This window comes from Poecilia latipinna, unplaced genomic scaffold, assembly GCF_001443285.1.
Source record: "Poecilia latipinna isolate Pla-1442-1.1 unplaced genomic scaffold, P_latipinna-1.0 Scaffold1177, whole genome shotgun sequence".
Classification (NCBI taxonomy): Eukaryota; Metazoa; Chordata; class Actinopteri; order Cyprinodontiformes; family Poeciliidae; genus Poecilia; species Poecilia latipinna.
Window position 1 is genome coordinate 150,636 of NW_015113793.1, and position 13,967 is coordinate 164,602.

Sequence of the window (13,967 nt, forward strand, 5' to 3'; positions counted from 1 at the left end):
GGTTAAAACTTTAACTGTTGGCCAGTTTGGGGTGTTTTTTTTTTTTTCCGTTTCAATGTTGGTCAGGATTTCTGGTTCAGCCATAGTGCAAGAGGTGCACATAGGAGATACGCTGGGCATTAGAGATTTATACAAGCCACTCCTTTAGCTTTTTGTCTCGTCTGTGGAGCCTGACTAGGGACTAATTTCTGTGGAAGCAACTTTTGATAAGCCCTGGAACGACGTAGTAGGATATAAATTATATGTATCAATCAGGATGTTAACAGTTTGAAATAATAAACTTGTCAGTGCTCCCTGGTGGACAAAATTAGCGCCTGCTTTTTGTTTTTGTTTGTTTTATCCTCCTTGCAGCCAGTATTGGTACATTGCACTGATAACGGACCTGAACAATCTGTTCAGGTCTGTTATCACTGGATTTATTCAACATGCAATGTTTACAAGTGAACTGAATTGTGCCCATCGTTTACTTCAAGTTGTTTTTTCCCCCTCCATTACATTTTTGCAGTTTATAAATTAGGCAGTCAACAAGCACACAAAGTAACGTTTCACATTTTGCTACATAGATGCAAATGGAGACGCTTACTTTTGAAGACTAATTTCTTCCCTGATTATCAGACCTGCACCAGAGAAACTAAAAAAATATGGTAAAGCTTTTGATTTAAAGAACTTCCAGGTTTATGTGAGCTAGAAAAATGGAAAATTGTACCATCTATGTTTTATGATTCAAGAAAAATTCTGCATCTTGAAAAGACACACAAACTTAATTATAAGACCAACTTCCATAAACACAGACATGAACTAATCTAATCCCATCCCTGAAAACAATTCAACTTATAAATGTGGCATCCGAGTGTAAACATTTAGTATCTTTGTCCCATGTTTTCATAGATATTCTGCATGTGAGCCAGTTGAAAAGCAACACAAAGTAAATCCTCTAAACAAACCGTAACATTATCAGTATGTCTGGAGGAAACTTTAATATGTTTTTCCTAACCCTAACCCTAACCCATCCACCACCAAGTGAAATAACTAAACACCTCCCAGCTGAGATGTGTTGACACTCAAAATAAAGCAGGGCCCGTCTTACTTGGCAGAGTAATATGCTTCATGTCGCAGATTAATGATCAGTGAAGGCAACAAACTCCTCCGTCTGCTTCTGTGAGACTCATTTTGAAGTTTTGGAGTTGTAGCTGTGTAACATTGTCTGAGTTTTCTGCTGCACAGCTGCAGTCAAGCTGAACCCAGGTCGAATCGTCACTGCGATAGTCATTCGTTCTTCTTCTGGGGAAGGCCTGAACGAGCCAGAAACACTGGAAGCAGAGCGAGGGCTCCCAGACCGGCCGCCACCAACGGCCTGTAGAAAAGCCAACCGACTCCAATGACGAGGAGAGACAGCGAGCAGGAGAGGCACAGGGCGAAGATCTTCAGGCCGAAAGACACCAGATCTCTGAGGAGAGGAACCCAATCCACTGCAAGTGAAACGGAGCGACAAAAACATACATGGGATGAGTTCCTGTTTGATACGCCCAGGCTACGTTCACACAGCAGACGAGCGAGACCGAAAATACGCCGCTTCTGCCCAATTCTCATCTTTTCACCCCAAAAGTCTGATCTATGCCACTTCCATATGTGGTTGTAATTTGGATACGTATCCAATTGTTTTCAAAGCATTTGCAGTCTGAATGATCATGTCGCAGTTTATGAGGCTTTATGTCACTGATGTGAGACACGATTCATAATTTTTCACCAGAAGAAGTCAGATGCGGTAAGTCAGGATGTAAACAAATGCAGAAAGTTGTGATTACGCAAGTCGCTTTGCAGGACGGAAACCTTTAACAGAAATCTCACTGCAGTCAGGTTAATTTATGGAGTATTGTAAACAGAAAAAAAAAAGTACATTTTCACGAAACAACTCAGAAAATTTGAGATTAATCTCAAACATTTTCAAGAAAAAGGAAATTTCATGGAGTTTCAAAAGTTGAAAATTTTTGACTTGAAATTTCCTCCTCATTAAAAAATATCTGCAACTATAAGGTTTTTGGCAAAAATTCACTCCTCTTTTCCCTCCCCCAGCAGCAACGGTGATAATTCGTCATCGTAGGTTTAATAATAATACTAATATGAACAACCACTCAAAATAAAGGAAAAAATAATTATAACAAATAAAAAATGTGAATTGAACGTCAAGGCCTGCAGTGTTAACGTTGATTTACCCAGAGTGTAGAGGATGCGGGTGGTCAGCTGAATACTAACAAACATGAGGAACCAGCCTGCAGCCCTCAGGCCCCACGTCTTCATTGTGTTGTACTGATGCTCCTTGGCAAACACTTCCTGCAAATTAAAACGCAGCTGCATTAGTTAGGAAACACACAACATTACAGAATAAAGGAGGGAAATATTAAGATTTTAAACCAAAAGAAACAAACGTAAATCCACACCGACCTGTGCAGTGAGCTCCTCCAGGTAGATGATTTCCAGAAAGTCTCCAGATTTCGTCTTAAAGGGCACCAATTTCTCTCCTCTCTGCATGGCTACGATGCTCACCTGGAAAACGTTTAAATACTGTCAATACTGACCATCCAAACAAGCCCAAACACCATCACATTCATGGCTTCTTATCGGATTTGTTGTTTCAACTAAACATTTTCTCTACGCTGACTTTCTGCAGGGAATCAAAACATGAGTCACTGTGGTGACAAAATCTTAAATTAATTAATATATATATAAATTATAGGGATATCAATTTGTTTCTGCAACTAATGAATAGGAACTTTCCATATAATTTAATAAAAATATTTCTAACAACATCCATCACATGTTTTGGCACTGCAGGTAAAGATGTGTGAAAATAGCTTTAAAATAAAACAATCTACTATTGCAGAAGCATAATCTTAAATTCATTTTTAATTCAAACTTCAGCTGAAGTATATTTAGTCAGAGAGGGAAAAAAGAAAAGAAAATATGGATTTTGATCATATTTTCTGACTGTAAAAATAGGAAAACTGAAGGATGAAAATGTTTGAGTTTCTTATTTTCTTTTTTATGTAGAATTATTATATGTTTATATGTAATATACTTATGGATGGATGAGGACTTTTATTTTTGGTAGATAAACTCCATTCATTATTTTTAATGAATAAAAACAAAAATAAATTAATAAAAAATAAATAAAATAAAGACCAACAGTTTAAAGTCTCGCCTGATCCCAGAAGTATTTCTCTATGAAATATTTCAACATTTGGAAATAATATGTAGAAACAGATGCTTGTTTTGTTGTTGTTGTTTTTTAAGCAGACATCTGTGGTAGTAAAAAAATATAATTATTCTCTTTTACACTTACTGATATATTAATATTATTATTAATGGACCACCTACAGTTAGCGGCGGGCCGAGGTGACTGTTCTCACCACTCAGTCCAGCAAAGGAGAACCTCACTCGGACGTCCCCGACCTGATCAAATAAAAAGAAACTAATAATAATAATAATAAAAACACATGTCTGATCAAAATCAATAAGTGGAACCTGGATACTGTGAGAAGCTGTGGGGGCTGACCTGTGGCCGGAGCGGGAACTGAGTGTGATAGAAGTAATCATCATGGACGGAGAGGAAAGGATCCACAACAAAGGCTGAGAGATCCTTCAGTCTGAGAGTCTGGAAGTCGTTGATCCGCTCCACCAGGCCTGAGGAGGAACCATCAAAATCAAAACTAACATCAATTAAATTTGAGGAGAGCATCGTTAGCTGCATTTTCATTACAGATTAGATTTCACAATTTGAAATTATGAAAATAAATTTGTTTAGTGGAAAGCCACCAATTTCAGAAAACAACTCTTGTTTTGTGATAAAAAGTTTTTGTGCTTTGATGAAGTGGCTTTTCGACCGTTTCAAGATGGAAACATTTTTTTCGCATCATATGAGTCACGTGATCAACAGCTGGACGTTACTACTGGTGAAAACCTCAAAGAAGAAGACAGCAGGAAGACAATGTTTTCTGTTTTTTGTGCAATGTGCAACTGGCTCCACTAGAGTGCTCACAACATCACGCAGTTCATAAAAAGTTTGAATGTGTTGAATCCAAAGCTCTTCTATAAAATCACTGACTACAATTTTCCCAAAACGCTGCATAAGTAGCCGCTAACAAGTATGAAGGGTTTGTCACTCCCAACAGCTGAACAAGACGCCAACGTCTCCTCTGATGACTGACAGATAATGATGGCTGAATTATCACTATATCTCATGTAACTGTTTACATTTGTCACTGCCATGATAGTAAATGACTAATCATGTAAACAAGCTGATTCACCTGTGATTTTAATTTCTTATTTTATGGAAAAACAGCAATTGCGAATTTTTTTTTATTTTTATTTTTTTGACATTAGCAAAATACAAAGATTTGAGAAATGGAAGCAAAGCTACTGACAGATTTTCAAAAATACCTTTGGACAGAATCAAAGGTCCCACTCGGACTTCCTGAGCCACCACTGTCACACTCTCCACCGGCATGGCGCTGTGAACCAGCAGCTGAGTTAAAACCGTGCAGCACATAAGCGAATCATCTTCCAAACATTTTCAGTACCTCGGGTTCTGGTGGCCGATTTCCTTATCGAAGTTACGACTGTTGACCACCTCTGATTTCCACTCCGTGTCTAGAGAAATAAACCATGGTTTGTCACCACAAGCTGGTTGAGTTGATGCAAAAACAACAGATGAGCGCTAAAATAATAAAACCAAACTCACTGTAGGTGTAGGTCGTCTCAGTCTTGGTTTCTCCGTTCTCTTTGTAATCCCTGAAATTATTTCAGGGTCAAGGTTTTGCTGCTTTCTAAAACTTTTTCTCAGTCTGAGCTGCAGGGAGCGGACATACCTGCTCTCACTAAGCTCCACCCACTGGTACATCTCCACCTGCCGCCGCAGCTTCACGGCCTGGACCACCACCCTGTAGCTGGGGTCATGGAGGGGCTGGGCAGGAATAAATCAGATTCAGCCCATCAAAACCACATGGCAGGAAGAAAAGCTAAGAACACATTAGACTAAATAAGGAATCTACCCAAAAAAAAGTCCATTTACATTAAAAATAAATTTCTGTGACAGCTATTGTATATTTTTCCCTCAATGTTTTCATATACTCTTTGATTACTGCACATCTATTTATTGAATTATATGCAGCTTCACAGACAAAATTAGTCTCTTTCCTTATTAAGTGAAATAATTAGCTTATGACAGCCATTAATGGAATAGGTTTTTATTAGTATTTTTCTCTGGTTGGTTTCAATAATCGTAAAATGTGACCAAAATTAGAGGCAAGAGTGCTAATACAAGTAAACTTTGAATAACTGACTATTTTTTCTCACGTTCTTCTTGTACCACTCACCAATTTGCATCATTTCATGTTTTCTCTCAATTATTTCACTCTTCATAGAAGCTACACCTGGTCTGGCATTTTGTTTTGCCTGCAGTGCCTCCCGGATTACGGCATCGCCTGAGATAATGCTGCCATCGACTCATAGTCCTCTCTCTTCTGCTATAAACCTTTTACTTTCATGGAGATGATTGAAAATAACCCTACATCAGTTCTTCTGTTTCTTCCTGTGCATTCTGCTTTGTCTTCTCAAACCCCTATTTGGTCGTGGCAGATGGTCGCCCAGCGTCCAAACCTCCATTTTCATTTGCAATTTGTTGCATACTAATTACCACAGATTTCTGTTTTAACAATTTTCTCTGGTCCAGCTATGAGTTTGGATCACAATAACCAAAATGAAGCTTCTGAAGTGTGCAGATTTTAAACGACGACAGCCTACCGTCAGGGTTTGCAGCTGTGCAGATAGATGAACTAAGCGGTTGTTGTTCTGCAGGTCGAGGATTGGATAAGAGTCCAGCGACTTCACCTGAGAGAGACCTTCATCCAGAGAACAGGCCGTTTGCAAAGCTCGACCCTGAGGAGAGAAACAATAGAAACCTCTTCTTTATTCTGTCCTCAAAACGACTGTTTTCTCGCTCAGAGACTGTTTCTCACCTCATTAGTGAAGAGAATGTAGATGGAGAGGAAAAACAGACCAACACCGACGACTGTTCCTCCTGCCGTTTCACTCAGACGCTCCAGAAATCCAGGATTTGATTTAACAGTTACACGTCTGTGTTGGTCAGGCTCTGGTCCTGAAAACTAAAAAAAAGTATAAAAAAGACACAGCTGAAAGTTTAATAAAACTATAGGACATAAACATATAAAGTAAAAACTGAATTTGGCAGTAGTAAATATTTATGAAACACAGAATTAATTGTGATTAATGATTTAAGAATGTCTTTTCTTTTTTTTTAGTATTTCTGTTGCACCACCAACTCTATTATGGACAATTATAAACTAACGTCAACCAATCAAACCTTAGAGTTTATTTATTCAACACATTTTAACAAGGCAAAGTGCTTTACAGTCATCAATTACGAAACTAAGCAATAAACATAACTTTTTTTAATCAAATGTCACCAAAATAATCGACAAAAGACACATCAAATATGTTGATCAATGTTTCACTTAGTACTAATCAAAGGCAACTCTAAACAGGTGGGTTTTAAGCCTTAATTCAACGGATTACCGTGTTTCAGCAGTTTTGCAGTTTTCTGCAAAACTTGTTAGAAATTTGAGGGGTATTGAAGCTGAATGCTTCTTTGCACCATGGAATGTTTTATATCTTAAAGCATCAATATAATTAGACGCAGCTGCTACGCTTTTATCTACTGTATAACAGTTTTAATTAAATTATCACACATTATTTAAATATTAGTATGTGTATATTTTAAAACAAATGCACCAAATGAAGTTGAAGGGAGTCGCAAATTCATTCTAAGTGGGTCAGTTACAACTTTGATATTATACAGACAATATGGAGTCGATAGAAGTGAACGAAAGTATTCGACTGTGTCTAAATTTGGTGTTTGGGCGTCAATAGCTGACACACCTTCATCACTTCCTACAAGAAATGTCTCAGGTTTTTCATAACATTTACCTTAATATTCTACCACAGTTCTACCATGTTACGAGCACACACATAGTTGATCTCTACTAACTGTGAGATAAATGCTAAAAGATAACTTCGAGTTAAATGCTTAAATCAAGGGACAGGAAGCATAACTGCTAAAACTGTATAAAGTAGTAGCAACAATAAAAATACTCTCTATGAAGCGAAACTAAAGTCGTGTAAATTATATCACTCACTGTCTGCTCTGAAGACATTTCTTTGATTTTGGTCAACTCTGCAAGCAGGAATCACAAAAATGTTAGCAAACTGACGTACAGGCAAACAGCTCGCCTGCCAGGGTTCGCTGTCACATTGGCCCGGAGTGTCCCGCTTTCAGCCCAGGAAAGGCGGAGTCACATAGAAATGTTTAATCTCAGCTCCCGCCCAGGCATGCGGGCCGTTTGGTAAAAACCGCGAGCGTAACTGCACAGATGACACGACATCGAGAATCATGGGTAATGTAGTCTTCGTTTCACGTTCGGAAAAAAAATTGTCAACTAGTCAGTTTGCAGTTAATTATAAAGATAAGCAGAAAATTTTTAATTAATTTGACATGTTTGATTAAAAAGATGATAGAATACACAGTATTCTACCTCCAACCAGCATGACTTTCTACTTTTACAATTTAAGACTGAAGACCAAATATACACCTACCACCTAATAGAAAGAACACACTTTTTCTTGCCATCATCAAACTTCTGGCATAAATGCATATTTGACCACTCTTCTTATAAAAACAAAAAAGGACTTCTCTACCAACCACTGTGGCTGGTGGAGAAATTTTTTAATTTCCACCCCTGGTCCTAACTCACAGGACCATCCTGACTCTAAGGCATGTCTTGACTCGGAGGCCGGTAATGACTCAGAGGACGGTCCTGACTTGGAGGCAGGTCTTGACTCGGAGGCAGGTAATGACTCAGAGGACGGTCCTGACTCGGAGGCCGGGAATGACTCAGAGGACGGTCCTGACTCAGAGGTAGGTCTTGACTCGGAGGCAGGTCCTGACTCAGAGGCAGTTTCAGACTCGGAGGCAGGTCCTGACTCGGAGGCCGGTCCTGACTCAAAGGCAGGTCTTGACTCGAAGGTTGGTCCTGACAAGGAGGCCGGTAATGACTGAGAGGACAATCCTCACTCAGAGGACGGTCCTCACTCTGAGACAGGCCCTCACTCTGAGGAGTGACAGGTCCTAACTCGGAGTGAAGTCCTGACTTGGAGACAACAGGTAAATGGAGACTACATTTACCTCGCTACATTCGCTACATTTACCTCGTTATGTGCGAGAGGTGAAGGAGCGTGAGGAGCCCTGAACTGTATGGGAAAACATAATCGGCGCATCGCCCCCTCCAGACGGGGTTTTGGCGCCCCCTCTGGTGCTGCGCCCCTATGCGTTGCATACGCTGCATACCCACTTTTTGCGCCTCTGGACAAGGGTGTACAGAAAATGGATGGAAGGATAGATTAAAAACGTTTGTTAGGGTTGTGCAGAAAAAAATGTTAATATCCTTTATACATTCTGTGTTTTTGTGGTCAATATTATTTCACCATTTTATTAATGTGGCTACAAGAATGATAGAAAACATGCTAAGAAAACGCCTCAGACCTGCAGCCCATCAGTGGCTCTAGACACAGGCTAACAGTTTAATGATGAAATATTGCCCTGTTTTTTGTTTCATTTTCTTTTAATTGCCCTGTAGGCAGCAATTTATTCACATATATGTACATTTATTATTATTGACACTTCAATTAAAGATGAGTTATACAAGTTTATGTTATTGGGTTTCGCATACACCTCAGAAAGAATGTAGTTGTGCCCCTGGTACCTACTGATAAGCATGTTACTGAAAATATGAAGTTTTAAAATATAATATTAGAGAATACTAAATAACATATTTAAACACACTGAAACTATTCAAATGTATCATGAATTGTTTCATTCACTTATAGCACTAATTAAATGTAATACCCTATTCTGCAGCGGGTGAGTGTGAAACGTGACCTCTTAGGTTCAGTCTTATTCACGCATACACCCAGACACACAGTATGCATATATGTGCCCATCATAAGAGGATTAGTGCAAAGCAATTACTCTCAGACCGCCGTGTCACCTGTTTCTCTGCACAGACTTTAGAAACTGCATGCAAGGGGAAGCAGCTGGAATTAAATCAGAGACAAAATCAGGATGCAGGAGTATGATGTGATAGTGCTTGGAACTGGAATTAAGGTAAGAAAAGACATTATGTTTTTTCTCATAAAATAATCAGCCTGCAGTGTGGGGGAATGAATATTTTTCTCACAGTCTTGATGCATGAGAACCTCAGAAATTTGCAGATATGGTGATTGAAAAACTTGAAGTGTTCAGGCCAGATAATATTATCTGTTTAACAAATAAGTAACAACAAAAACTTGCCAATGAAAGAATTATTTTCTGAAAACAGAAGCAGCACAATGACTTCCAGTCTTAGAAAGAGTGCTGTCTGTAGAGTTGTTTCTAATCTCTATGACAGCAATCACTTCAAGGTCAAATCAAAACTGAGTTGTAGATATTTGCATCCTACACCTTAAAACACACTGAATGATTTGTTGTCTTCAACTTTTACCAGTAGAGTTAAAAGTTAACATGTTTCTAGAAATGCTTGGACATTTTTCCGTTTCCTGGACTGTCATCCTGCTGAGCTCCTTCTGGCTATCGAAGGGGATTTATTGAGTGACATCATGGCATTAAAGCTGATCTGCCTTTACACAAACTGATAACTGCTGATTCCAACAGCATTTGACCCACTTCCTCTCTTGTCCTCTCTTCCTGCTTTCAGGAATGTGTCCTATCTGGCCTAATGTCTCTGAGTGGGAAAAAGGTCCTTCACATTGACAAGAACTCTTACCATGGAGGAGAAAGTGCTTCCATTTCTCCCCTCGAGGAGGTCTGTTCAGTCCAAAACACTCCAAGGTTTTAAAAAGTTATGGTTTCAAAAATGAAAAAGAGAAGGGAAAAAAAGTGGCATTTGAGAGAGCAGGTTTCTTCTACATTGTAAAACATTTGAACCACATTTAGTTTGTCTACTGTCTTCTGCTCTTTAAGTCAAATAAATTTAGCAAGTTTTAGATTTTGGACCTAAATGTTTGAGTTTGTGAAAGATAAACTCACAGTTGTGTTAACTTTATATTAATTTTGTAAAACCTCAAAGAGTTGAATAAACAAGAGTTTTTAGGTTAGCGCTTAAAAAAAACTGAAAGAAGAAAAAGAAAAGAGACATAATGCATAGCGGCTTGTTTTTGTATCCTGAGATGGAAGTGCGTTACATTGATCTGATTCTGGTGTTTTATTAAGGCAAATGTTTATTTTAATGCAATCTTGGGGATAATATTTTATTCACATTAAATGTTTTTGAGTAAAAATAATTCTGATGTTTAGTAAAATTCATGATCAGATCAAAATGTTGTTCATGCAATTTGAAACAAGAACTTAAATTATTCTAAAGTAAAATAAATAGGTTTTTTTTAACTTGATGAGTGAAAATAATAGAGAAATCTGTGCTCTTTAACTACGTGAGGGCAGTTTTTTTCTTGCATTTTGTGAAATAATTATTTGGTTGAAATTTCAACATTTAAGTTAAAACACAATTCAAGATTAATGAACTTAAAAACAATGTTTAGACAACTTTTCTCTTTTATGAACTTTAATTTCTGAGTTAAAACCAAAACAGCAGATGGACTTTCACTTTTAAATTAAACCACCCTCATATGTTTTACAGTGTACTGTTTGGAGTACCATTTAAGCCAGTCAGCTGGCTTAAATGAGTTTCATATATTTTCTCATTGTTTGCAGCTGTTTGGAAATATGTGCATGTGAAAAACAGATGTTGCAGTTGTCTCTTGACATATCTTTGATTCTTTTTAAAGAAATGCCGCTGAAGTGCACAGAACATAACTAATTTGACATTTGAATCACTTTTGCTCCTTCTCACCAGAACCTCCAAAGTAAACGTGACAGATTTAGTGAGAGCAGCTCTTCATCCCACGCTGATTGTGTCCTGGAATAACTAAAATATTATTGCTGATAAGATCTCAAAAGACCAGCAAATAGTGTTGTTCAAATGCTGGTCTGTAGCTGTTTGAGTTTCTTTTTGATGAGAACCTTATTTAAGAGATTCAACACACTCAGTTAGCCATGAGTAGTTAACTTTAATTATTAAATAATGAGTAAACCATTGTGAGATTACTTTTTTACTTATTAAAACAGTTACATGTTAGAGACAAAATTTCTCCAGGAATTACAACAGAATCTATTTCCCTTACTGCTTAGCGTGACGTGGCTCCCAAATTTGCTTTTGATTGGTTGATCGACGCTTCGCTTCATCAAGCTCCTTCCCTGGAAGGCAAGCGGGACAACCAGGTTCTGGCCCTCAGACTGAGACACAGAAAGAACCAGAACCAGCAAAAAGTGACGGAGATGGTGCTTGACCTTTGACCCGATCAGCTGAATGAGTTAAAAACTGCATTTCGGAGCGCAGTAAGGCGCTCAGTTCTTTAATTAGTGCTGTTTCTGGTGCTGCTCCTGGCCCCAAAACAGTTTGGAAATTATTAATCCCTTATTTATTTCAAGATTATTTTACACATTATGAATCTAAATTATGCTATAAACCTCTTTCCTAAAATTGATGAACCTTTAAAAAAGTATTATTTTATGCCAGTTTTTGAACGTTAAATGTTTAGTTTATGAGATCCACATTGCTTATCAAACCAGCACTGTTTTAAAACTACCCTGGCTACTTGAGCAGATAGCCCAACTAACTGAACAACTCAGATGTATTAATCCACAAAGACCAAAATTGGAGTGGATTTCTGCAAAAGCACTTGAAAATCCAAATATTCACTACATATTTTTGCTTAGTTTGAAGCGCAAAATTAGTAAAAATAATAAAAAAATAAATAAAAAAACAATTAACAAATGTTAAAAATACTGGTATAACTTTAATACTGAAAATGTTATAATATTTTCGTAGCAGTGGGAATAATTGTTGCGTTTTGGTTTTTCTCAACATTTTTGTATAACATCTCCATTCTGAGATGTTTTGTGAAGGTTTTGTCTTGCCACCATGAATCCACACCTGCCCTGGCCCGGTAGACTTTCATCTTTATCTCTACACTTTGTTGCTGGTATTAAATGCTCATCTTGTTTGCAGCTGTACAGGCGGTTTAAGGTTCCAGGCCCTCCTAAATCGATCCGACGAGGGAAAGAGTGGAACGTGGATCTCGTTCCCAAGTTTTTTCTTGCCACTGGTGAGTTTTGTGTAGCTCATCCTATTAGTGAGCTTCTTGTTTTAGGTTTATCTCACCATCAGCTGATGTGTGTTTGCTTCAGGCCAGCTGGTAAAGATATTGGTACACACTGAGGTGACTCGTTATCTGGACTTCAAAGTTGTTGAAGGGAGTTATGTGTTCAAAGCAGGCAAAGTGCACAAAGTCCCTGCCACAGAGGAGGATGCACAGTGCTCAGGTGACATAGATCAGCATTTTTAATCCACTTCTACAGGCAGAAACGTATTTTATGATTTTACAACATTTTCAGATCTGATGGGCATGTTTGACAAGAGGAGGTTCAAGAAGATGCTGCACTTTGTCCTGAACTTTGACACGAGAAACCCTCGCACTCACCAGGACGTGGATCCTGAGAAAACGACCACGCGAGAGCTGTTCAGCCGCTTTGACCTGGGACAGGACGTCATAGAGGTCACAGGTCACGCCATAGCCTTACACTCCAGCGAGAGGTCAGTCAAGATGCGAGCTAGTGATCCCAGATGTTTCAGATGTCCTGGTCAGATGCCTCCATGTGGTTTCCTGCTCTGCAGCTACCTGGATCAGCCCTGTTTGGAAACCATCAACCGGATCAGGCGGTACTGCGAGTCTTTGTCCCGCCACAACAGCAGTCCGTACCTGTACCCGCTGTACGGCCTCGGCGAGCTACCGCAGGGTTTCGCCCGGTGAGACGCAGACAGTTTCTACTTGTTGTATTTAACCCTTTCATGCATGTGGTCACTACAGTGGACAGCTGTCTAAAAGCCATTTTCTTGTGGATTTTTATGTTATAAATGCACACAGACCACTGAAGTGGCCCTTCATGCATCATAAAATACACTATCAACTACTGGCCAACAGCTGCAAATGCAAGAAGTTATTTTAGTTAAATCCAATATGGCCGACAGACCAAAAAGCATGCCAAGCGACCCGGTCCCTCCTTCTACTATAGACGACTCTTGCAGGTAAAAAAGAAACAAAACATATTGTGACATCAGATAACCCCTAAAGAACAATACTACTGATGTGTTTTTCAAATAACAACTTTGTATTTAGAGAAAATTACAATTGATCAGCTAAATAAAAATTTTTCTTTACAAATTTTTTTCTACCTTTTTTTATGCCTTAAGAAAATAAATAAAAAATGGGGAAAAATCCTGACACAAAGGATCATAATTCATGCATGAAAGGGTTAAATAAAAACAAAAAAACAACTGAAATTTATCTCTGAGCAATTTCTGAAAAATAATTCAGTCTCATTCCCGTCATGCAGAACTGATAGCTTTTCTTGAACGTTCACAAATTCACAAGATGGAGCCAAAAGGCAAAGTCAGAGTCTAATTGGACTAATGAAAGTAAAACAAAATTTGAAAAAAGAACAAAGTTTGATCAAACTAAATATCACAACATTTCAGAAATAAATCACTGCCTGACTGCACAGTGCAGCTGTTAACACTGTTACCAGTCATTTGTTTGAATCTCACCGCGTCTCAATCGCAACGTTAAGGTGGCGTTTTAAGAAACATTGTTGTTAGTTTGAGCTTTCCTAAATGGGTTTTCTGGAACGTGGCATTTTCTGAAATTCTTGATTAAGATTTTAGTGTTGAATTTTCTGCTATGTTGGGGGGGGGGGGGGAGGTTTAAAAAAAGAAAATGTTTTT

The 13,967-nt window shown here is 38.4% G+C and overlaps 2 protein-coding genes across 3 annotated transcripts in view; one reads left to right on the forward strand and one right to left on the reverse strand.

The window, feature by feature from the left end:
* Positions 1-34: 34 nt before the first annotated feature.
* On the reverse strand, positions 35-7,346 carry tmem43 (transmembrane protein 43). The gene is made up of 12 exons (XM_015053371.1): positions 7,212-7,346; positions 6,015-6,161; positions 5,800-5,934; positions 4,866-4,960; positions 4,739-4,788; positions 4,578-4,647; positions 4,438-4,508; positions 3,554-3,681; positions 3,376-3,450; positions 2,443-2,544; positions 2,214-2,331; positions 35-1,469 (listed from the first exon to the last, which is right to left on the reverse strand). The coding sequence occupies exons 1-12, from the start codon at positions 7,227-7,229 to the stop codon at positions 1,267-1,269; spliced, it is 1,212 nt and encodes a 403-aa protein (XP_014908857.1). The 5' UTR covers positions 7,230-7,346; the 3' UTR covers positions 35-1,266.
* Positions 7,347-9,093: 1,747 nt separating this feature from the next.
* The window catches only part of LOC106960327 (rab GDP dissociation inhibitor beta), an 11,868-nt gene continuing 6,994 nt past the window's right edge, over positions 9,094-13,967 (forward strand). Inside the window, exons 1-6 of one of the 2 annotated variants that reach the window (XM_015053369.1) lie at positions 9,096-9,235; positions 9,825-9,932; positions 12,195-12,291; positions 12,374-12,508; positions 12,581-12,779; positions 12,861-12,992. In XM_015053369.1, coding sequence (XP_014908855.1) covers positions 9,194-9,235; positions 9,825-9,932; positions 12,195-12,291; positions 12,374-12,508; positions 12,581-12,779; positions 12,861-12,992 — 713 coding nt within the window. In that variant the 5' untranslated portion in view covers positions 9,096-9,193. Of the gene's footprint in view, positions 9,236-9,824; positions 9,933-12,194; positions 12,292-12,373; positions 12,509-12,580; positions 12,993-13,967 lie in introns of both variants that reach the window. The other variant, XM_015053368.1, reaches the window with a different exon arrangement.